Source organism: Lissotriton helveticus, chromosome 1_1, assembly GCF_964261635.1.
Source record: "Lissotriton helveticus chromosome 1_1, aLisHel1.1, whole genome shotgun sequence".
NCBI classification, from domain to species: Eukaryota; Metazoa; Chordata; class Amphibia; order Caudata; family Salamandridae; genus Lissotriton; species Lissotriton helveticus.
In genome coordinates this window covers 364,152,552-364,177,809 of record NC_136057.1, presented here as the reverse complement: position 1 = coordinate 364,177,809, position 25,258 = coordinate 364,152,552, and the positions used below count along the sequence as shown (strand labels likewise).

The 25,258-nt window shown below is 46.6% G+C and overlaps 1 protein-coding gene across 6 annotated transcripts in view; it reads left to right on the top strand.

Moving 5' to 3' along the window:
* CACNA1C (calcium voltage-gated channel subunit alpha1 C) overlaps positions 1-25,258 on the top strand; it is a 2,299,705-nt gene that overhangs the window by 2,230,230 nt on the left and 44,217 nt on the right. For all 6 annotated transcript variants that reach the window (XM_078673661.1, XM_078673663.1, XM_078673662.1 and 3 more), the window contains 2 exons: positions 31-137; positions 22,335-22,655. In XM_078673661.1, the coding sequence (XP_078529787.1) occupies positions 31-137; positions 22,335-22,655 (428 nt within the window). The remainder of the gene's footprint in view (positions 1-30; positions 138-22,334; positions 22,656-25,258) is intronic.

Below are 25,258 nucleotides of genomic sequence, written 5' to 3'. Positions count from 1 at the left end.
TGTCACACTTACGTTAATTTGTTCATACAGGACGGAGGGCATCCTTCCATATGGATTGTTTAAGGAGGCAGCGGAACCCCAGTGTGGACGTCTCCCAGAAGACAGTGCTGCCTCGGCTACATTTAGTACATCATCAGGTACTTTTTACTTTCTATTGGTGTTTGTTCCTTTAGCAAGTGTGATACTTTTTGTCTTTGGAAACTGTCACAGATGTCCATGTGGCTGACACATTATTTGAATAAGCCTGCCAATTACACAGATAATATTATATTTTGGATGGTAAATAAAATAATATCATGCCCACACACGTTCCCAAATTACTTGGTAGATGTGCAGAGGATCTAGAAATTAAATTTTGGAGCAAACTATCTGGCCAAGTGTACATAAACAGAGGGTACTTTCTTTCAAGTAAATTCTGGCTTTATATTTTCACAAACTTAAGGACTAATTTGTATTCTCTATAGGATCTGAGAATATCAGTATAGATACGTGGGACTTCTACAGGATCATAACCTTGAAGTAAATCAATCCATCTCTTGCCATGAAGTAAATGTGAAAATGATTGAAGTAGAAGTTGTGAGGGAAGTTGTTTCTGATACATGAGTATGGTGGAAATCTGGGAGCACCCTTTGTAAACTTCCCTTGGATTAAAGCAATTAATCAGGGAGGTCAAAACTGAGTTAACATAATACTGAGAAAGTGCAATTGGTTGAATATTTAAACTGAATAGTACACCTGTTCTAATCTGATGAAAATAATCTAGTGATGTGGCAAATGTAACAGATTTTAAAATGTGAATATTTTGCAATGTAGCAGGGTTCAGATATTTGCAACAATTTTATTAATTTCAGTCATTATAATACACGCATGAGAGTTAGCTTGCTCCTTGCCTAGCATTGATATTGTTTTGGCCTAAGGTCTTGTTTGCACACCTCCACCAGGAAAGGGTCAGGATGCTGAAGCTTTAGACTTGGCTTAACTTTTAGAAAGACAAAACCATGCAGAGGTGTCTAACCTTATTAAGGATCTCAAAACCATCCGGCTTGTACAACGTGTCAAGGCATCCATCTATGTTGCAGGCCACATTTTAGATCCAGTTTTTACCAACCTTATGAATCTTGTTGCCGACGCACCTCTTCCCCTAGACCGACCACCATGCAATCCCAATTTCCATCTCGTTAGACTCTAAGTCTACTCTTAATCCCACTCTGCCAACTTTCACGAGGCAATGGTCTAAACTTTCTTCCTCAGATTTTCTGCAACTTTCTTAAGTATTTAAACCTCACCTTAATGTTAGTGAAGAAGAAGCGAACAAAGAAGTTAGGACATGGATTACCTCTACTTTAGATAAGCTAATACCTAAGACTACTTTTTTGAATACTAAAAGTAAACCACTGGCAATGTGGTTGAACAGCCAACTACTTACCCTTAAAACAGACTGTAAAATACTAGAATGGGCCTCGCTAAAGTATGATACTTCAAAGCCGGTGGGCGTTTGGACAAGCATGCAGCGCTCTCTCGACAGTCACCAGAATAATTTGCTAGGACATACAGGTTGTCACCCACGGTGCTCTTACGTGAGGGGGAGAAGCACCCTACTCATCCAATATTCAATCCAAAGATTGAAAGACAATATTATGATGTTGTGTGGCACACGTTAAAACAGTTTCTCTTCCAGGGGATCCTTATCAATAGTCATAAGCACTAAATATTCCCGCCCATGTGCGGGGACCCCAGAAATAATAAAACATTATATATGGAAACCATATATGTACAGCTCTACATATATATACATACATATATCATTTTTTCCCATACTAATGAAGCCCCAAAATGGAGACTAAACAATGTAATTGCATACATAAAGACTGTCTTTGCCAAAACATAAGAGGGCAAGTAGCACTTGAACTCAGTTTTTTTAATGAGTAAAACACTAGGGGTGGGCGGAATTTGTGTAATCGCTTTACACAAATCTCCACGAAACAGTAAAAAATCGCCGCAAACACGCAGAAATTCCACGAACATGCGGAATTGCTTGTTCGCGATGCTTTTTGCTGTTCGCAATCGCTGTTTGCATACTCAGGGGAAAATATCTCGCGAACGCGCATTTTGAGAATGCGAACAAGCAAAAAAATGCGCTGAACACAGAATTTTGGGCAATTTCGCGTTCTCCGCAGAACGCAAAATTACCCAAATTTCGCGAGCGGAATGGAATTTACCGCCCAGGCCTATAAAACACTCATAAATAGCAAAGAAAAAGACTTGCAAATACTTAGACATTGTTAGCCTACAGGCTGCATTGCAAACAATAGCATGGAAAATGAAAGCATTTTCAACCACAAAAAACTGTCACCGTGCCTTTAAGGCAGCCATGATCCCCAGCTTCCCATCATGCCTCAGGGGTGACAGTTAGGTCAGTTGTTCCTCCCGGCTCCTTCTGTCAGGACCCTGAATTCACAGCTCTCGACATTTTTGGCTTTTCTGTCAAAAATACTCAGATTTTTTGTGGTTTTCTTGACTTCACTCGACGTCTTTTTACATTTGAGTACAGGTTAACCAATTTTTTTGCGGCAGAAGTACTCTTTTTCTGTCAGAAATGCCTTCTTTATTCGACTCTTGCCCTGCCTGTGGAAAAAAGAAGGCCAAGAAAGACACACATGAGGTGTGTATTCTCTGTCTTCCGGATTCTCACTCCCCAGCCTCCTGTCTACACTGCAGGAAGCTGTCTAAAAGAACTCTAAAAGACAGGGAGAGAATCAGGCTTTATCGCCTCACAGAAAGAGGAAGGTCGCCTGTGAAAAGGGTACGTTCGACGTCGAGGAGCAAGGTCCCAATATGCTCTCCTTTGGTGTCGGGCTCGACGTCGAAGGCTCCAGCAGCGGGATCATCATGGAGGGACCGGGCGCAGGAGTGCCGCTCTTGAACTTTCACGGCTAAGTCTCTGTTGGCGTTGGATCAGCATCCGGCGTCGACAGAAGATCCCCCGCCGTCGACTCTTCAGCGACGTTCGACGTCGAGACACAGATCATCGACACCGAGACGTAAGTCATCTTTAATGTCGAGACCGAAGTCCACATCGAGGTCTCAGCATAGATCGCCGTCGAGGCAGAGATCGTCTGATGTTCCATCGTCGACGTCGAGGCAGGTCCCTCCGTCGACGCCAGCAAGACATTCGACATTGAGGCACCAGTCACCGTCGGTACCATTGCCGACGTCGAGGCACAGCCCTCCGTCGAAGGAAAGGAGCTCAATGCCAAGGCACAGCCCTCCGTTGAAGCGTAGAAGTTCGAGGTCGAGACACAGCCCTCCGTCGAAACGAGCTCGATCGACGTTGAGGCATCATTTGACGTTGAGGCACAGTCCACCATCGGAGAGAGCACGGTCGACGTCGAGGCAGGAGTCTCCATCATTGAGAAGATCGCCATCGAGGCACAGTCCTCCGTTGGTGCAGCAGTCGACGTTGAGGTGCAGCACTCCATCGAAGGATAAAAGATCGGGGTCGACGTAGAGGTCGAGGCACCGGTCTCCATCCAGACAATCAACGCAGGGGCACACGCATACAAGATCAGCAATAAAGATCAAAGATCTACATCGCAAGCGACGTTGAGACAGAGGTCTCCGTCAGTGTCAGTCCCAGCAAGCCTCTCTCCGTCTCCTTCATCGACGTCGAGAGCAGGTTCACGCCGTTCCATCTCCAGGTCTCATACTCCGGAGGTGATTATGTCATCTTCGAGTAGCCAGGGTTCGCACTCTGGTTCTCACTATGCGGCAGAAGCTCGCCAGGAAGTGAGGAAGTCTCCATCTCGTTCCCCTGGTAGAGCACAGAGGCATACATCTGTCCATCTTTTCCCCCAGATGGTTGCAACCACTACATCATTGGGCTGATCCTACTCGCCCTATGGAGTCCAGAACAGAACCCAGCCTGGCTCACAGGTCTCCGCTAGCTCGTCTAGCCCAAGATGCAGATTTGTCACCTCTTCAGTCATTTTCGGAATGCTGAATCAGAAGACGTCCTCTCGTCCATTACTGCCTCTGGTGCCGGTGCTGCTGAAGCCAGTTATGGACATTTTCCTCACGCCAACCACCCTCAAGACTGCACCGGCGAGAATTCTTTAGAAATATTGCCCATCGGAAAACGATCCTGATTTCTTAAAGTCAGATCCAAAACCGGATTCTGTAATTGTGGCGGCTGCCAGAAAGATGCATTCAGTGGTCTCCTCGTCTAAAGTCCCACCGGAAAAGGAGCGCAAAACGCGGGGGAGAAAAGTATGTGGCGCCTCCTCCTCCATGCTAAAGGTCTCTAGTGTGTCGGCTTTATTGAGATGGTACGATAGAGCATTATGGGATTCACTAAGCGGTGCACAGAGAAGTTACCTAAGGAAGACCGCAAAGACTTCAAGGAAGTCTTACAAGAGGGCAGCTTGGTGGCGAACCAAGTTATTAGTGCGGATGAGGAGATGGGGCGAATGAAGATTGAGCTGGCTACCCTGAAGGAGGTAGGGTTAGAGAAAAAGAAAGAGTACCGCCGTCGCTACCGCAACACTGACTGCCGATCTTTTCAACAAAGAGGTTCAAAGCCCTCATCGGCAAAAGAACCAGAAACAGCAGGGTCAGCAAAGATCGCAATTCCAAAATCGGCGATCTAACAGGGGAAGAAGAGGGAACCGTCAAGCCACCACCTCGACGAAACCTCCAGCAAAACAATGAGTGTCTCCTTCCTCCAGTACCATGCACCACTCCAGTGGGAGGAAGTGTAACAAATCATGTACAAGAGTGGCTTGACATCACGAAAGATCAATGGGTGCTGGCTACGATTCGAAATGGGTACTCTCTACGTTTCCGACGTCGCCCTATCTCAATCCCTCCGAGACCACCTTCAAGCTATCAGATCAACCTGCTACAGAGGGAGGTAGAGATCCTTCTCCAAAAATCAGCCATAGAGAAGGTCCCATGGTCGCAGAAAGGTCAGGGAGTGTATTCCAGATACTTCCTGGTGAAGAAAAAAAGGTCAGAAGTTGGAATACAGACCCATTTTGGATCTAAGAGCACTCAACAAGACCATCAAGCGAGAAATATTTTGCATGCTTGCTCTCCACCAAATATATCCTCACCTCCGCGAAGGGGAATTGGATGTGGTTGATGGATCTGCATATACGGATAAGTCAACGTCACCGGCAATATCTGTGATTCAATTCAAAGTACTGCCCTTCGGGCTAAAGTCAGCTCCCAGGGTGTTCACAAAGTGCATGGCAGTGGTAGCAGCTGCTCTGCGGCGCAAGGGCATATTCGTCTACCCATATCTAGATGGTGAAGAACCATTTCCAGCAGTGTCTACGACTCTGTCAAAAACTAGACCTGCATGTGAACAACTAAAAGTCAACGCAACAGCCCACCCAAACAATTCACTATCTGGGAGCGCTTATAGACACCGAACAAGGAAAAGTGTTTCCTTCGGAGGAGAGACAGTTATCCCTCATTCAGAAATGCAGAAAGATTCTGAAAAGCAACTTGTCGTCAGTGCGTCAGATAGCATCTGTACTCGGATCGATGGCATCCTGCATTTACTGGTGCCCAATGCCAGATTAAAAATGCGTCCTCTTCAGCAGGATCTGGAGGACAAGTGGGATCAGAGGTCGTCTCGCTGGGAAGACAAGATCTGCCTATCCCATGCTACCAAAGTATCAATCCTGTGGTGGATGAAGAGGATCAACCTGGAAGAAGGAGTTCCATTCCATCAAGCTCCTCCATCTCAGACTCTGATCACAGACGCATCTCTCCGAGGATGGGGAGCCCACATGGGCTCACTACAGACGCAAGGCCTATGGTCCTCAAAAGAGCATTTGTACCATATCAACATGCTAGAGCTCAGGACTGTTCCCTTCGATTCAGGCGAGCTCCATCCTTGTACAAACTGACAATACCACCACAATGTACTACCTGAACAAGCAGGGGGGGATGCGATCGAGGACTCTGTCATTGGAGGCACATTCCCTTTGGAACTGGCTGCTGGCGAGGAAGCTATCCATCACAGCAGTTCATCTGCCGGGGGAGCAGAATTCTCAAGCGGACGCTCTCAGTCGTCACTTCACAGAGCAGCAGGATTGGGTTCTCAGCGAAGAAGTGCTAGACGACATCTTCCAAGCTTGGGGCCATCCAAGCATAGACCTGTTCACAGACGAGGAAAACAAAAAATGCCAAGACTTCGCCTCAAGATACTACCAACCAGGATTGAGGGGGAATACCCTTTTGATCAACTGGTCAGGGGCATTTGTGTATTCTTTTCCACTCCTGCCTCTCATCCCGAAAGTGATTGCCAAAATGTCATGCTGCTCGGACACCACAATGATCCTGATCGCTCCGGTATGGCTGAGGCAGTGGTGGTACCCAGACTTTCTTCACATGTCACTGAAGCCACACAAGAGGCTGCCAATCAGACTGGACCTGCTGTCCAAGATAAACGGGAGGATTCATCATCCCAACCTTCCATTACTGAACTTGGCAGCATGGCTCCTGAGGTCCTCCAGTATGGGCATCTAGGTCTACCACAAGACTGCATGTCCATATTAAAAGAGGCAAGAAGACCTTCCACCAGGCACTCCTATGCTTGCAAATGGAAGCGCTTCTATATATGGTGTGTGCAGAATAAATGTAGTCCCACCAGGGGGCAGGAAGAGGTAATCTTACCATGTTTTCTTCACCTATCCAGAGCAGGCTGGAAATTCTCCTCCATTAACGTGCACCTGGCGGCCATAACGGCTTATAGGCGTTCACCTTCTCAACCCTCTTTTTTCCAGTTGCGAGTGGTGAAGGACTTTCTTCAGGGAACTTAAAAAGGTTTACCCTCCGAATCGGCCCCCTTCGCCGACTTGTGAACTGAATTTGGTATTGTCCAAACTGATGGGTCCACCCTTTGAGCCTATACACAAGGCGACCTTTCAACACCTTATGTGGAAGGTCGTGTTCTTGGTGGCTATCACCTCGGCTCGTAGGGTGAGTGAGATACTGGCACTCTGCTCTAAAGAACCCTATCTGGTCTTCCATCTCAATAGGGTGGTGCTTCGAACACATCCATCCTGCCTTCCGAAGGTGATGCCTGATTTTCACGTAAAACAAACTATTTCTCTCCCGACCTTTTTTCCTAACCCCTCCTCTCCAGCGGAGAAGGCGCTACATTCATTAGACCTTAAAAGGGTTTTGAAGTTTTATCTAGAAAGGTCGAAGTCTTTGAGAAAGTCTGACCACCTCTTCATCAACTATGGTTCAGTCAGAACGGGTTTCCCAGCCACAAAAAAGGCCCATCTCTAGATGGATTGTTTCTTGCAATAAGTTACCTTACCACTTAGCAGGGAAACCACTCTTGTCCGCTCCCAAAGCTCACTCCACAAGAGGAAAAGCAGCCACAACTGCTTTCCTCAATAATGTACCACTCTCTGAGATCTGTAAAGCGGCAACTTGGAGATCAGTACACACATTCACAAGACATTACTGTCTTGACTCAGATACTAGAGCAGACATTCAAGTAGGGCAAGCCTCCTTGAGAAATCTGTTCAACAGCTGAGTTTTCGGTTGTTGTGGGTTGTATCTTTCTATTTCTCATTTGTCTGCAGGTAGTTGATGGGCTTGCTATTCTATTCAGTGCTTATGACTATTGATGAGGAGGATCAGGAAGAGAAGGATAAGTTACTTACCTATAATCCTAGTTCTCTTTCAGGGGTATCCACATCAAAGTCATAAGCAACCCACCCACCTCCCCAGATAAATGAGAATATGTCTGAAAGGTTAAAGGATATCGTTGGGCCCTGATCTTCAGGGTTATGCAAAGAACAACTGACCTAACTTTCACCACTGAGGCATGATGGGAAGCTGGGGGTCATGGCTGCCTTAAAGGCACGGTGCCCGTTTTTTGTGGTTGAAAATGCTTTAATTTTCCATGCTATTGTTTGCAATGCAGCCTGTAGACTAACAATGTCTAAGTATTTGCAAGTCTTTTTCTTTGCTTTTTATGAGCGTTTTACTCATTAAAAAACAGAGTTTAAGTTCTTCTTGCCCTCTTGTGTTTTTATGTATTGGCAAATACAGTCTTATTATGTAAGTAATCTATCCACACACTTTGGATATGATACAGTATACAAGAGGAGTGTAAACATATTAAAGAATGTGTTGCTTTAATGTTTGGTACTTTGACCTCTTCTTGCGACTGTCCCAAAAGCTTTAGCCAACACGTGTTTTGTCATACTGGGGGAAATTGCCCCATGACTTTCTCAAGGCTCTTGTATTCCTAAGATCTTATGTAAGACCTCAATGTCCTGTTAAGTTGACATCAACCAAATGGTAAGAATAGACTTGATAAGTACCCGCCGGAAGTGTAGTGTCATCAGAATACAAAATGAGCTGCCCTATTTCCATCATTAAATTGGTAAGCATTGAATTATAATCTTGTCAAAATGGTATTAATCTCCATGTAGACTGCTCACAATCACAAGGTGCTGCCCTCCCACTGAGTAGCCCTGAGGGTTTTAACCTTGATACGGTTTCCAGAGTAAATGCACGGAGTTCCGTGACGATGTGCCCCAGCGAGTGTTCTGCGGACTGGCGCTGTATTGTGAAAAAATATGATCCTACTTATAAGATGCAAGATTACACTACAATTAAAATGTATCAGAAAGCTATTAGGCAAGCCCAAACAGAATTGTATGCAACGAAAATTGAGAGCGCTTCTAAAGAAAGTTTCTCTGTAGTCAAATCCAAGTTAGACCTCACCACTTAGACTCCTTCCTCGTCTGCAGAGGTCCTACAATTGTGGAAACATGCAGTGCTTATCCCTTTCTTGGAAAAAAGTCATTGGATCATTTCAAAACCAATTTCCTTTCTTTCTCTTCCATTAAAAGCTTTAGGTAACCACATAAATGACCTGTTATTTGCTTAACCCAAGTACCACTTTTGGCATGGTATGCCGCAACTCACTGTTACAAAGACTTCTGGATTGCGGTATTTGCACTAAGGCCCTGGAGTTGTATGCTGAGTGCTGCTCTCTCAAGTCTCTTTTATTCCTTACCTTTCTACCACTAATTCAATGACTTTCAGTGTTCCCCGTGGTTCGTCCTTAAGCCCCACACTTTTTAACATTTACAACCACCATTTGGCGGCCAATGTAGAAGGTTTGATCTTATGCTGGTATCCCATGCAGATGATACCCAGTTGGTGACTTTACTCACGGCTCAGGTAACAGCTCATAGAAATTGAGAACTAGTTTATTGGCTGTGGCAGATTGGATGCGTCTCAACTTTTTGAGACTCCAAAGTGAAAAGACCAAGTGATGGTGGTGGGGAATCAGCCCAACCTCTGGTCACCGTTATGGTGGCCAGATAAGTCGGGTCCTTTTCCAATTCCTAAACCTGCAGTGAAAAATCCTAGGGTTTGGCTTGACCACAATCTGACTTTGGAACATCACATAAAGAACCTGACTGCATGCTGTTTTGGTGTATTGCGGTGCCTCTAGAAAGCGTTATGGGCTCTTCCTCCCTCCACTCAAAGAACCGTCATCAAGGCCATCTGTTAGAAGGTGGTTCTGACACTATGGGCCGCCCATATTTTTTGCTTTTTGAGCACCTAACTGTTGAGCTTTTACTGTGGGGGAGCCTCATAATCTGGGCCTCACCCACAGTGAACTCATAATGAAGGAGACTGCATGGAGATTTTACTGGCTTGACTAGGCTGCTGCGCAGCATCTGGAGTATGGGACACCGTGCTGGTTACTTGCAGACACAGGTGTAAATCAGTGTTCACACGTGTAGGGGCTGCGCAGGGGAGATTTCTAGCGTGCGCAGTGCAGGAGCGGGTACAAATTGAATGGTGTGGCAGGACTTATGCAGAATTGGGTGATGACATGGAATAGGCTTTATACCCTGGGAATTAACATGCCAGGGAAAGTCAGTGTGTTTTACTGTGGTTTCACTTCATTATTCCTCTATGGGGCTGTGGGGCCCATGGCTAAAATGACTTCCACAAAGCCTACAGATTCCAGACCATACTAATGTCCAGTGTAGCGGATGTAAAAATGAGTATTCTGCAGAGTCCAAAGTCATATTTGTACTGCTTTTGGGTTGTCCAGAAATGTCATATTTCTCTGAGTCCCTGGCAGATTAGATTAATGACTTTTCTTCCCAGAGCGAAGATCTTCCCTCCAAGGAGAAAAGATAGGTGGAGCTACAAGCCAATCCATCACCTTCTGTCGCTGGGTGCCAGGCACCAAGCTTAACCACAGTGAGGGCAGTGAGGGGGGAAGGAGTTGGGTTTCAGAGGCCATGTGGACAGAGACACTGGACAACACCATTTTGATCAAACCCAGGGGCTGGACAAGAAAGAGGGAGCAGGGGCAGGGAAGTGATGTGTCGCTGTTTGATAGGACGAATGTACGATGTTAGAACGCAATCAAAATGATCGCGGTACATCACAACGCATCTTTTACAACGCAAGTCGTTACCACGACTTGCGCTGTAGGGTGCTGGACTTAGGAATAGTAAGGTTTACTATTCCAACTCCAGCCTACGTACAGTAGGGAAGGTGTTGGAATAGTAAATCTACTATTCCTTAGTCTAGAGCTCCCTCCAGCGCAAGTCGTGGTAACGACTTGCGTTGTAAAAGACGCGTCATAATGGCACCGCTGTGTTTTGACCGTGTAAAGGTTGTAGACCGATAGGACACACAGAGACTTCCTGCCCGCCCCCTACTCAACTTTTAAAAAGTACTTGCACAGGAAGAGAAGCTCTCTCTGGGGTGTGGTCTGCGGAGCCGAAAGGTGCTGGAGCCTGGCAATGGGCAGTTGGAAGGAGATACCCCTGACTGCCCCCCAGGGTCCTAACAGTGCCAGAAGAAGATCCCAGGACCGGTGCGCAGGAGAAGAGAGGCGCAGGAGGAAAGCCAGGCAAAAGGCTGGCTCAGGGAGCCAGAGAAGAACGCTCCCTGCAGAATGCACCCTCTTGGAGACTTGGAAAGCGAAGGAGAGTGCTCCCAGTGGCTAGGGGACGCCACCAGGAGTGAGAAGACGTGAAAATGGGGCAGATCGGACCCCCAGGGGCTGAGATATGCCCCCCGGAAGGTAGGCAACCTTTGACCCCTAAGAAGACAGACGACGAAGCGCGTGGGGCTCCGCCGCCGGTCTCAGAGATGCCCCCGGGGTGAGTCAGGTCCCGGGGGCTGCCCCGAAAGAAGTAAAGCCAGGGTGGGCCATCGCACACCCCGTGAAGCTGCCCCCGCGGGGTCCCAGGAGCCCACCCTGGCCCCCGCTGAAACCTGCGCTGGGGAGCGCCGTCGAGCTCCCCGTAAAGAGGTGCGGGAGGGGCCCGGGAGCCCAACTCCAGGCCCCTTGTGAGGAGGCGGGGCAGGAGGCGCTGTTGCACCCCCGCAAAGAAGACTGGAGGGGGCCCGGGACCCCATCCCTGGGCCACGAAGTGCCAAGATGGGGGTAGCGCCGTTGCGCCTCCCCGAAGATGCCCGGGGGCCCATCCTCGGGCCCCAGCGAAGAGGAGGAGGCTGGGGGAGTGCCGCCGCACTCCCCCAAGGTCCCGACGGGACTGCGGGAGTCCTCGAGTCTGCCTGCCGGAATGGGCAGACCAGAAGAGATCGGCCGGCTCCCACGGCAGCACGGAAGAGTGCTGGCCGCGCGGGAAGCCGGCTGGGGCAGCTGGGGGTGGGATCCCCAGGCTGCCATCCAACAAAGGAGGACCATGGGTTCTCGGGTAGGACCGGGGCCCCAAGGAAAGACAGTCAGTGGTGCGAGGGGCCCGGGTGGGACCGGGCCCCAGAAAAGAGGAGGAACGGCCAGGGGTGGGCTCCCCGCCGAGGCCCTGAAAGCGGCGAAGCACCAGCGCGGCTCTCTCCGGCACAGCGGGAGCGGCGCTCCTCTATTATTCAGCAGCAGGAGCTGAAGCACCCCATAATGCCTTGCAAGGCATGGGGAATGGATCGTTTTTGGCGTTTTAGTGGCCCCCTGAGGAGAGGGGTCACCCTTGAGTGTGAATAGGTGCGGGGGGGAGCTGCTGGAGAAGTGCAGTCTTGCCCCCAGCACAAAGCTAAGTCCCACCCTAAGTTTCTTGAGGCTTTGAAAAGAATAACCCCTCAACGCTCGGCGAAGATTGCATCACTTTCTAGGCTGGAACTTTTGTTCTACAGCTGGGGGTTCATTGAGAAGTGCATCAAAGATTAAAGGGCTGAGTTGGAGACGTTTCGAGAAGGGCATCCCCTTGAGGTGAAATGGTGTAATGACATTGAAATGCATTTACTAATGGTTATTTCTTTTGGAGGGACTGAATTTCACAGTTTGTAAGGTGATGTCATAAGCACAGTGGATTTAAGTGGCTAGACACTCCTGCTAGGGTGTCTGACTGTAATTACTTAATCCTGTGATCATCTGTGGTGCCTTTAGGGGCTGTAATTGCAATGCATCGCTACCGATATCCAAATGTTAGGAGTATGGTCATTCTAAAGTGTGTGTAAACATGAATTCTTGTTGCTGCGCTTAGGTGAAGACCCCAGACTGTTAGCCCTTAAGATGTAAGGGTGCATACTGTATGGCCAGTAGGAGATGCTCAGTCAGGGTCATGTGTCACCAAGGCAGGTGTATCTTGTTTAATGCGGGTTGGCGTAATCGGGGCGGTCGCCACTGGGATGGTGACAGTGCGCAGGGCCCTAGCTCCAGGTTAAGTCCAATTAATTGCATTGGGGGCAAGATGATGTGCAGACATGCTTTGCCTTTCACGCCTTTGCCAAAACGGGCCTCCACTATCTGCAGCACCTCATTCAGCTCTTTACTCCCTCTAGGGTACTTAGGTCCTCCGACTTAAGGATAGCCTATGTCCCTAGAATTTGAAGAGCCAGACAGGGTGGCCATTCCTTCAGTAGCTGGCCTCTAAACCTTCCAATACTTTTCTTCTCTGGCTGCGCCAGAATCCTTGTGAGGCGATCTTGACATGGTTATTTTAATACAGGCCACTTGCTTACTGTCTCTTGAGTTTTTACCAGTTCTCTATCACTGGGACGCTCTATTAGGGCAGCCAGGTGCTTTAGAAATCCTAAAGATAAACATTTCATTCAAAAGTGGATTAATTGTACCGAATTGTGTACAACTGTGGTATTATACCTGGAATATAGAACTTCTCCCAAAGGTAGCTAACAAAAATTGTCTAGTCTTAAACAAATGTTGATCTTTGAAATTAAATGTGTGACTTATTTGGGAATATTTGAACAAAGGAAGAGATAGACTCAACCATATGTTTTTTCTGTTAATGCAACTTATTTATAGATTTGTAATACTCCATTTTATTAGTCATTTTATTAGTCAAACTTGAGTAAACGTTTGGAAGTTTATGATGATCTTGCCATACATGACAAAGGGATTGAACAGTTTTCAAGCAAACTTTTTTGAATCACGGTTGAGACCCAAATAGGAAAGGTAAAGCACCATTGTTTGCAAACATTGGCCAAAACTTATCAATAAGATATTTGCAACATGGGCCTTTTGTGCCATCTCAGAATGGCAGTTCAGTTCTTGTAGAGATATTCACGGTTTTGTTCTGTACCCTGCACCTTTTTTCCCCCTTAAAACTTTGTTTCACGCTACAACTTCGTCCAGTAACCTTGTAATGCTTGGTAAACTCTTGCTTATAAGCCATGAATGTATACGCTGGGATACTGGAATGTAAACTATGTTTCTAATTAATAATGAACCTCTGAACAATCTCACCCAGATTGCCATTATCACCTAGGAGTTAAGCACAAACACCGGTACCAATAGCCAGAACATTTGCAGTACGTTATTTAATGATGGGCTGCAGAAGGCACTGCAAAGCACGATCGCACAAATTCTGTCCATATTATTAATTGTTTTTCTTATAAGAGATCTTCCTTAGAATATCACAAACTTTACCAACAGGATAATCTGTGGAGAGACCGGGCTAGTTCTAGACCAGGGCAGAAATAAGCTGCACCCAGCAGGAGGCTCCTCACTGATAACAGAAGTAGGAAAGATTTTCGGATTGGTGGGCAAAATGTACAATTGCTGAAGGTGACTACACATTTTTCCACAGCCAGTATGAGAATGGTTTTAAAACACAGGGAAATCTTTATAAATTGAAAATAATTGGCTCATTTATGTGGCGCATCCTGTATTACACACGAGAAGGGCTTTCATTAACCAGCTTGGAGGGGAACTTTTTTAAATGGGGGATGGATTTGCAACTTCAGGAAAACATTTTTGAGTCTCTCAATATGGAACAACAGATGAGGTAACATGTAGTTTGCATCACATACTTGCAGTGACAAGTGAGACTGCTGCCTTTAGTTACCATAACGCTGGTAATAGAAACATGTATTCATCTATTTTGATGGACTCCTGTCAAATGTCAGACCTGATGACTGTAGCTCTCTGGACCTTCAACTCCACCCAAGTAGTTTTCAGGCACTAAAGCTCATATCAAGATACTGCCATACTGACACAAACCCATGTTTCTGGATCATGTTTTTGCCTTCTCAAGAGCGTCTCTGACCTTATATTATATTTATATATGACTTTGAGCCCGATTTCTGTTACCTCCCAGCCAACATAATGCTTTGCCCACCCGATCTAAATTTGGGCTGACCATACTTTGACAATGGCGAAGATTGCTCCTTCTCCGTCGTGGTCAAATTTGGTCAGGTCGTCGGAGGTTTGGCTGTATGTCCTGCCTACCTAATTTGGATGGCGAAACATGTAGCAGTTTTTTTTTAAATGCCGGCACTGCCAGGAAAAACCTGTCAGTAAGGGAAACAGAAAAGTGATCAATGTCCCCTCGCCATAAGAGACACTCCCATGGCAAGGGGGCATTTTTTTATTTTCAAAACGAAAATCCCACTTTAGGATTTTCCTGTTGAAGGAGCTGTCCATGACGGAGGTTCCTATCAGTGCTTGAATGTATGTTAGGCCAGAAGACCTTTCAAAATTTGGCCTGCGGCACGTCTGTCAAGGAGCTGGAGTAATTACTTTGTTGCCCTGGCAGAAAAACCACTAAAATACAAATTGGGCTCCTAATTTTTTTTTTATCTTTAATGACGAGTTCCTAAAAGCAAGGGGAGATAGGACTCGCACAGCCGTGTACTCAAAAAATTGAAGTACTATTCAACTGTAGCGTGCTACTGAGGTATCGCTGTCTGTTCCTCACAGCATAGTAATGAACCAATGCGAAGCAACCTCTGAATAGGGGTTGTCCCTCTGTGCACAGCTGAGCAAAAACAAAATGTTTGTAATCCACTATACTAGTCAATCAATTCAATTCAATTCAAGGATTCTTTATTCGATGATTAGAAATCACCATAAAAGCACATACATATATACATGAATAAAAAATTTATAAAATTTCATTAAACCATTATCAGAATCCTAGTGATGATAATTATTTACATATGACAATAAAAAAAGGAATTTAACACTTTTAAGAGAAAATTAATAACAGATTTTAGGGATCATTCCTCTCCTCTGGTTACCCTTAATCGGACCGCCACTTTGATAAAATTCATTATACAGCACAATGTTAAAGGATCCGATGCTTTCTGTAAATAGGTTAAGGCCTCTCTGGCATGTTTCAGTTTGGCTTGTTTTAGGATTTTCACCAAAAATCTACGCCTGGGTATTGAGTAAAAAGGGCACAGGAGTACAAAGTGAAGGGAATCCTGCGGAGACCTGTTGTCGCAGCCGCAGGTTCCCTTCTGCTCTATTTTGGTTAAAAATCCTGCTGGTGATGCCAATAAGTACGGGAGTAGGTATAATCTAAAACGGCACATCAGAAATCTGTCATGGGCATTATGCATGAGGTACAAGTATGGCTCCATTCCCTCTGTACTCTTAACCAGGTTATGAGCCCTTACAGTCTTTTTGGACCCTTCAGCCTCAGTTCTCTGAAGTGCTTTTTGATCTAGGAAAGCTTTTTTTTACAATCGCCTTATGCTGTGGTACAATTGCTGCAGGGTCAGTAAAGAGGTTCCTGTAGCCGATTGACTCTAGGGTACTCTTTACGTAGTTGAGCCATGGGATTCTCATACATTTATCTCTTTCCAAACAATCTTTTAGAATTTCCCTGTTCAGAGACGCCTCGGGGTTTACCCAAATTTTTAACCAGGTCAGTATTGGTCTGAGTTTTACCATATCTTCTAAGTAAGGCCTCCCCAATTCTCTATGTACTATGGAGCCCGCGGTGCTTGGGGGTACTCTCAGAATAGTTCTTAGGTATTTATTTTCTTCCCGCTGTATTTTCACAGTATTAACAAAGCCCCATACCTCTGCCCCATAGATCACTTTGGACCAGCATATGGAGCTATACAGATTCATCACCTGTTCAGGGCTCCATCTTCCAACCCTCCTACCGTAACCTGCAATAGCACCATTCGTAGTAATCATTTTACAGCAGCGCTCCTCAACCAGGGAGTTAAATTGTAAAGAGCCATCAAAGGTTACACCTAAATAGGAAAATGTTTTGACCTCTTCTATTTTATGGCGTCCTATCGTGTACGTAAATTTGGTGCAAGGTTTATTGCCAGCCAACAGCACATAAGATTTGCCCAGATTGACAAAAAGATCTAAAGAGCCCATGAACTTAACAAATCCGTCAATCAAAGTCTGTAGGCTCCTAGGCGTACGAGCGAGCAGGACCGCGTCATCTGCATAAAGCAGTACGGGGATATGACGCAACCCCACCCTTGGACAATCTGTTTTTAAATTTAACAGGAACTGCTCCAAGTTATTTATATAGAGGGAGAATAAAAATGGGGCTAGAATACAGCCTTGCCGTACCCCGCTCTTACAGGGAAATGAGTCGGTCAACCCACCCTCTCTATTAAATCTGACTTTTGCAGAGGTATCACTATGGAGTTCCCTTAGAATGTTAATTAGGGCAACCTCAATCCCCATAAGCGACATCATAACCCAGAGTTTCTCCCTGTTTACGTGGTCGAATGCCGCTGCCAAGTCCATGAACCCCATATAGAAGGCTTCGTTGCTGGCCGTGGTGTATTTGGCAGTCAGCATATAGAGGTTCAGGCATTGGTCACTAGTGGACCTCCCCGTTCTGAATCCATATTGAGTGTCCGAAAAGATGTTATTTTCCTCGGTCCACTCGGACAATCTATTGAGGATCGCCCTACCCAGGAGTTTGGCAGACACATCGATCAGAGAAATAGGGCGATAACACTGGGGATCGTCCCTATTACCCTTCTTAAAAATAGGGACGATTATAGCCTTTGACCAGGACAACGGTAAACCACAGATGATAGCAGTGTTTATGACCCTAGTCATTATGGGGGCCCACAGTTCTACACAGCTCAGAAACAGATCAGGGGGGATCCCGTCTGGACCAGGAGCCTTATTTTTTGTTAAGCCCTCTATTCCAGCAGTGATCTCCTTAATAGAAAACACTACTGAGGTGCCTTCATGAGAGGTCCCTACATACCCTTCGGTTGGGCCTGGATCATGGTTATACAGCCCCTTATAGTGAGAGACCCACTGTTCTGGTAGTATGTTTAGTCCTATCTCCGGGGCATTATTCTCCTGGAAGGTTGGTTGGTTAATAATTCTCCAAAACCCGGACATGTCCCTGTTCTCCCTTGCTTCTCTTAGGTCTGCCCACGCTTCTCCCTGTAGAGCTAGTTTCCTCCTCTTGGTCTCGCTCCTATACTTGTTCCTACACACAGCAATTTGCAGGGTGTCCCTGGGTTTGTTTTTGAGGCTGCTTTTGAGCTCCCTCAAAGCCTTTGAACAATCTCTATCAAACCAGCGTGGGTTACATTGGTTCCTTATGGGCGCACTAGTTTTTAGTAGGCCATCTATGAGATCAGCAATCTGGCCAAATGCTTCAAGCAACCGTAGGCCTTGTACACCTATATCTAAACAGTCATCCATGGCGGATTTTCCAGAGTCCAACAAGGATTTATAGAAGGTTTCCCCGTCTATTTTGGACCATCTTAATCTTCTTCCCTGGTCTGTTACCTTCTCTGTAATCAAGCCTTGGTGTCTACTTCTTGAACCCACCGTATGCAGCAACCCCAGTACAAGTGGGTTATGGTCACTGAAAGTGCTCCATTCTATCCCTACACTAATAACTCTATTTATAAGAGATCTAGAAACTAAAATGTAGTCAATAAAAGAGGAGCATCCTCTGCCCTTAAATGTTGGGGGTAGACTGCCATCCCTCTGCACAGCCATCAAATTAATAGTGTGCACTAAATCGCAGTTAAGAAGGAGTTTGCTAAAAGCTAGACCATCCGGTGTGTGCGAAAAATGCGGTCCTTTCGCTACGGGGCAATGAGACCACTCTGCATCTATTGGAACCAATGCCGAGCATAGGTGACAGTTAAAGTCTCCCATGACCAGTAGGGCAGGTACCTGTCCCGCTTTCCTAGCCCCGATTTCCTGACCCAATCTGTCATCTAATTCTCCTATAAAAGGAGTATGGCCTCCCCCTGCCCCGTTATTATAAATGTTGAAAACAGTTAATCTTAGCCCCTTTCCTTTAAACCGTACTGCTTGTATAGCAAGTGAGTCCCAGTCCGTAATAGACCAGCTGCCCGGGAGGTTTAAATCCACGTATATAGATAGTCCTCCCATGGCTCTCCCCGATCTCGTTTTTTGTGCCGGGACAAAAAAGCATTTGTACCCCTGGATGTGAAAGTTACTGTTTTCTAGGGCCCATGTTTCCTGAAGGCTAATTATGTGAAATTTACTAATACAAGTGCGCCACTCCTTATTGTTAAATTTAGCTGCCAAACCTGCTATATTCCAGGATATGGCTCTCATTTCATCGTGAACATACTTTGTTCCCCCATTAAGCCCAATTCGTTCCACAGTCTCCACCTGGCCAGGTTCCGACCCATTTCCTCCCTTTATGGGTTCCATGGCTGTAACCATAGTCTCGTTTGCCTCAGTTCCCCTAGCCCTACTAGGTAAGATTTGCAGTGTCGACGGATTTTGCTGCCCAGAGCCCGATATTGAACCCCCTCTAGTTACAACATCTGGGCATTCATTTCCCCTTATCTTGGAGTGTCCAACCGTGAGTCAATCAACTCCCTCAAGTCCATTCAGACAGCTAAATCGGTTAAAATTATGGAAGGGTGTCACCGGGGGTTGAAAGACTGGCCGAGCCTTAGAGTCATGGTTTCTACCCCTCCGGACAACCCTCGTCCAGTTGTCGTAAGCTTGAGCGGGATACATAGGGGTTGGAGGGAAGAAAAAAGGCACTTGTAGAGTCTGAATTGTAGATTCGAGAGATCTGTTCTTCCCATGCAATCCCCTATTATAGATTTATTTGTATTGCCCACGCAGGGTACCCTTCTCACCATAATGATTTCGTTGTTAAAATGGGTCGGAAGCGGTCGGTTCCAATTTAACCACTTGATTACCTTACTTTTCAGTGAGCAAAAGTTCTCGCCTTCACCCACTTCAAGTGGGGGAACACCGGCCATAATTACCATGAAATCATTAGCCTCTGGGGGGAGATTGGGTCTTCGGGGTCTAACAGCAGGCTTTACTGGGGGTGGGGGAGCAGTACTGCCATTAATTGGCATAGGGGGAGCTGGACCTACTGGCGCGGGTGGAATATTAGTTTTCCGTGGCTGGACTGGGGCTAAATTAGACATAAGAGGTTGAGGAGGTGGAGCTGCAGTGGTCACCAAACTAGCTAGCGTATTAGGGCAATTGGATGTAACAATAAGGGGGGGATTAGTCTCCAGAGAACTACCCTGATGGCTGACCGAGGCTTTCATACTACTTATCGTGGCCTCCAGGATAGTGAGTCTAATCTCAACCTTTTTAATACTCTCACTGATCAGCAATAACAGTGACCTAAGCAAAAATTCCAGATTTCCTATCGGGACAACAGAAGGAGGAACATTGGTAACATTATTTACCATGGTAACAACCGAGTCAGATGTTATAGTCGCCTTTTCGGGTGGTGTTATATGTATGTCTTCTAGTAACCTCTCCGTAGTTGGGGGGGGGGGGGTTTGAATTTCTCCCAAACTCAGTGTGAGGGATTTTTGTTTTTCCCTGGCCACCCCTCGACTTTCTCCTACGTTTGTTAGGTGGGGGGCCATGTGCCCCATGTGCAAGATTTGGCTTAGGTTTAGCTTTCCTACCTTTAATGGCTGGAGTGGGCTGGGTGATTAGATCAACAGTCACACAACTTGGACTAGTAGGGGGGGTAACATTGATGGTCGATTCAGTGGGGTTATTGGTGCAATCCCTCAGAAGAAGAGGGACATCGTCCAATGGAGATGGCTCCCCACTAGGTGGTATACAGTTGTCTCCAAGGGGCCTATTTTTCAGGTTTTCAATAGAACGTCTACGCTCCACCCTGAGCTTGGTCAAAATGCTTTCCTTCTCCCCTTCTCCCACAGCCCGTGGGAAATAGTTATCCAAAGTCCCATTTTGAACTCCCCCCATCTTCATGGGGGTACCCTCCGTGGCCGGGGAAGGCATGGGAAGGCATAACAAACAGCTTTAAGTACAAGGCTTAGAGGAAGAACGTAGCAAGATACAAGTTAATAGTCCAGTATACCGAAAAAAATTGCTAAAGAGAGAAGGCCCTGCCCGGCCTTATCCGGCCTATGAGGGCCTTAGAGGGCCCGCCCTTTGCCCGGGCTTAGCCCCGGGCGCTACCGCGCGCTACCGCACCGCGGTGGATGTGACTTACTTATAAAGGGCCTGTTTATCAGGGTGGGGTCCAGTTGGGCGGGGCAGATGGGGAGAGCACGCCAGGTGGAGCAGGCGCGGATACCGGGACTCCTGGGAAAGCGAGTCCCGGTTCTCGTGCTCGCAGCCCCTCTGTCCTTGCCTCCGCCCTCAGCTACTCCAAGATGAACAAGCGGTGATTGGCGCTGCGGGACCGCGAAGCGGGTAACGCGAGGTGTGTAGTCTGTTCCCACAACAACGATCCTTGCAGGCGGCAGGTCAGTTCCAAAGGCGTCCAATCAAAGTTCAACCAAAATTCTTGAAAAAAGTTATTTATTGATCATTCTCCTCATGATCAACTTTGTACAATTCTTTCTTTCTTCACTATAAAGATCCAGAGTGTATTCTTAAATCCATTATTCACCACAAATCATTTTCCCAATGCATTTCGGGCATTAACTATGCCCTTCGTCAGGGGATAACTCTGTAAGCAAAAGTAAATGAGAAGGTCTTAATAAAGAAGCATCTCTCTATATCTGTAGTCAAGTACATTTAGTGTGACTAAAAGACGTGAAAGGCATGTACCTTGTTAGAGAAGGTGAATAATTCCACATTGTCCTCAGCTGAGCACAGAGGGACAACCCCTATTCAGAGGTTGCTTTGCATGAGTTCCTAAAAGCCTCACAATACCCGGTGTCCGACTAATTTCATCCTTATACTGATAAATTAAAGAAGTGGACAAAATAAAGTGAATCCTGTAAAATGTACCCCTTTCCATGCAAAATGTAAATGTAAATGTACAGGAATTTATATAGCGCAAATCACCAAGCGGTTTCTAAGCGCTTGCTTAGGGAACCCGTCCTGGTATTCCCCTGTGAGATAACCCCGGCAGGGTATCCGCAAGGTGAAAGCCAGGCATCCCACCGCGAGGGGCCGTTGTGGAGATTAAGCAAGCTATTGCCCAGAGTCGCAGAGTGTGAACCCGTGAATCGAGTAGGCACTGGAGCGAGAATTGTCGAGTCCATGGACATTTTAGGACTTAAGACCCCGCCGAGCCGGGAATTGAACCCTGGTCCCGGGCTGATCTCTGCTTCCAGGTCTGCCTCCTCTAACCAGTGAGCCACACTTCTCCACAACAAGTAGCATAACAGGTTGTGGGCTCAACACAGGTTTTTTTTTAATGGTTTTGGCTTAGTGGCAGTCACTCCCCCGTCACTGTTTGTCATCGCTAGATAGCCCCCACTCAGGAAAAACCGAGCAGTCGCAGTAAGACAGCGTTGTCTACGACAGGTGACACTGGTCCTCAGAAATCATTGCAAGACTATCCTGCTAACTAGAAGAGCACATTTTTGGCACACCTAGTCCCTGAGATATGTTTCCCGGCATTGTTATGCTGTAATTATTAGTTTCTGTGCGTCGCACATTCTCTATTCAACACCAATTTGATTGACATCATTTAAATAAATAAAACTGGCCTCTCTGGCTACTTTTTTCATAGACTCCAGGATAAAATAAAACTTTGCTTGCATTTCTATTCCTACGAGTGAACTTGTGGGTGGGTTCAGAAAGCATTCTAAAGTACTGTGTCATACTTCAGAGTTTGCTTAGTCACAAGGTGCCTCTTTCCTGTCTTTTGTGTATGCAGGCATTAGCGGTAGCAGGACTGAGTCCCCTGCTACGGAGAAGCCATTCTCCGACGATGTTCTCCCGGTTGTGCTCCACACCGCCGGCCACGCCGTGTAACCGCGGCTGGCCACAGCAGTCCATTCCAACGCTGCGGCTTGATGGAGTGGAGTCCAGTGAAAAGCTCAACAACAGCTTCCCATCCATAAACTGCAGCTCCTGGTATTCCGACAGCACGCACTGCCACACTCGGAGAACTAGGCCGCTGTCCCTCACAGTCCCCAGCCACGCTAAAGAGAGTGGGCGACAGTTCCATGGTAGTGCTGGCAGCCTCGTTGAAGCGGTAAGAGATCTCAACTATGTGTTTTTTTATTGGTGTTTATTCCCTTTGCCCTGTACTTGACTATTTCCCTCTGACAGGGTTGTCCAACTCCTTACACTAATTATTTGAATGAGCATAATTTGTGGCCAGGAGGAGTGAGAGAAGCCTACTGGCTATCCAGTATTGGGGTATCTTTCATAGATTCACATGCTTGAATCATTCCCCATCATCGGGATGGGAGTCCTGTGGTAACATAATCAAGCAGTATTTAAATAATGCCATAGGCTATAATAGTCCTGAGGCATATTTTAAATAGCCTATCTATGTCCTTTTTTTTTTTTTTTAAAAGAACTAAATGTTGAAAGAAGCCAATCAGCTGCTACAACTTCTAGAACCTTCCTAGCAGAGGCAGTTTCCCTCAGATTTTCACTGTACGTCATGTGTGAAGGGAGTTTTCCTGAGTTCTGCTCAGTTTCTTTCTGAAATTTTCAACAAGTCAGATAAGAAAGGCCTCATCCACCCATGTAAGACCTGTCGCAGGAAGAGAGTTCATGGGGATGATCCACATAAAGACTGTATTTATTGCCTCCATCCTTCTCATGAGGTAAGACAATGCAAGATCCGTCTGACCTTTTCTTCGAAAACTCTGAGGGATAGAGAGGGGAGGCTGCTTTTGTGACTCCAGTCCACCAAGCAACAGACGTCTTCTGTCTTCCAGACTGCACAAAAAATCCAGGTTGCAAGATAAGCGAGGGTAGCAAACACCTCAAACCCTCCCAGGAGAGCAAAGGCCATAGAAAGGAGCAACACCATAAAGTCTCCTGAGAGCCCACAACATCCGTACCTAACTCTCCTGTGGGAAATGAGAAGGAACGTCCTGAAGCCTCATCTACAGATACTAGAAGAAAAAAAGACAAAAAATAATCGTCAACTCCTTATCCGTCTACTCCGACAAGAACCACAGACACGTTGTCAGCTCTGTCAACGGTAGGATTGATGAAGATGATGGCCATTTCAGGACCCATAACGTTGACAAGAGTATCATCGTCAACAACTGTTCCGTCAACGTCCTCGTCGATGAAGACTTCGTCAATGAAGAAGGCGCTGTCGACGAGCGCCCTGTCGAAGAGCGTCTCGTCGTCGACCCTGTCGTTGACGAGCCACAACCAACAACACCATTGACGACTACATCATTGAGGGTAACACCAGTGACGACAACACAGTCGACGACAAATATTCCCTCTTTAGGGTTATTGGTACTGTCAGCACTATCGTCGACGACGGTCAGTGTTACCAGGGTAACAAAGACTTTTCTCCAACCGGATATTTCATCCTTTGCAAAGATCTCCCCGTTGCCTCCCTCATACTTATTAGACTTCCAATAGTCAGAAGATAGATGCGGAGGAGGATGACGATGGGGAATATGGGGTGGCACATAGCCCATCCGAGTTGCATGTGAAATGGCAGGACGAAGAGGACAATTATGAGGGGGAGCAACAACAGCAATCTTACCAGCCATATCTGGTTCCTCCACACCATTTTCAACATTATGGCTATCCCCCTAAACCTCGTCCTAGGGAAATGGAGCATTTACCACCGTCTTTAATCCACGACCTTTAAGCCATGTTGGCGGACTATAGGCTGAGATTTCCTCCCCAGGATGTCCAAAGTGTGCCACCGCCACATCAATCACAGCTCCCAACAACGCCAGCCTTATCCCGACCAGCAGCATCTATGATACCGCGCCCTCCAACTCAGGCGCCTGATGAGGAAAACCCCTCTTCTTTAGAGGACGAGAAAGAAGAAGGAGAGATCCCAGAAACACATCAACCAGCGGATCCCTGGAATGACTATATCATCCCTACACCCTCCCCTTCGGCACACCTTCCAGCGGACTCACTCACAGAAGACATCGAGGGGTCCCACAACTTGATGGACAGAGCGTCTAACAGGTTCCATCTTCCCATGGCTGTTCAGCGTACAGATTGCTTTCTATATGATTTCAAGGAGGAAGCCAGGAAATCTATTCGTACGATCCCTATAATAGATTGTATCTGGCAAGAGGGAGTAAAGATAATTAAATCACCAGTCCCAAAAATACCAGTACTCCCTTGAATATACAAGAAGTACATGGTCCTTGAAGATGCACCTTCTTGCCTGATGGGTCACACTAAGCCGGATTCTGTCATTTCGCTGGCGGCGCGTAGGAGATCAAAAAATCCCGCAACTCCAATCTCAACTTCTCTGGACAAGGAGGGACACAAATTGGACATCATGGGTAAGCATTTTTCAACCATGGCTGCTGTTATTATTCGGACAGCCAATGCTTTGGCTATTTTTGGCCGTTATGACCAACAGATGTGGTCGAATATGGCAGCCTTATTGGACCTCATCCCTGAAGACAGGAAACAAGAGGCAAGGAAAATCCTTGTAGAGGGTGAAAGTGCCACCTCGTAGACTATTGATTGTGCTATGGATAAAGCTAACACAGGTTTCCGACAACGGGCTAACACAGCAGTGTTGAGATGCCAGGGGTGGTTGAAGGCCACTACTTTCAGCCCGGAAGTTCAAACAAAAATCTTGGACATTGGGTTCAATGGAGATTCTTTATTCGGTAAACATAA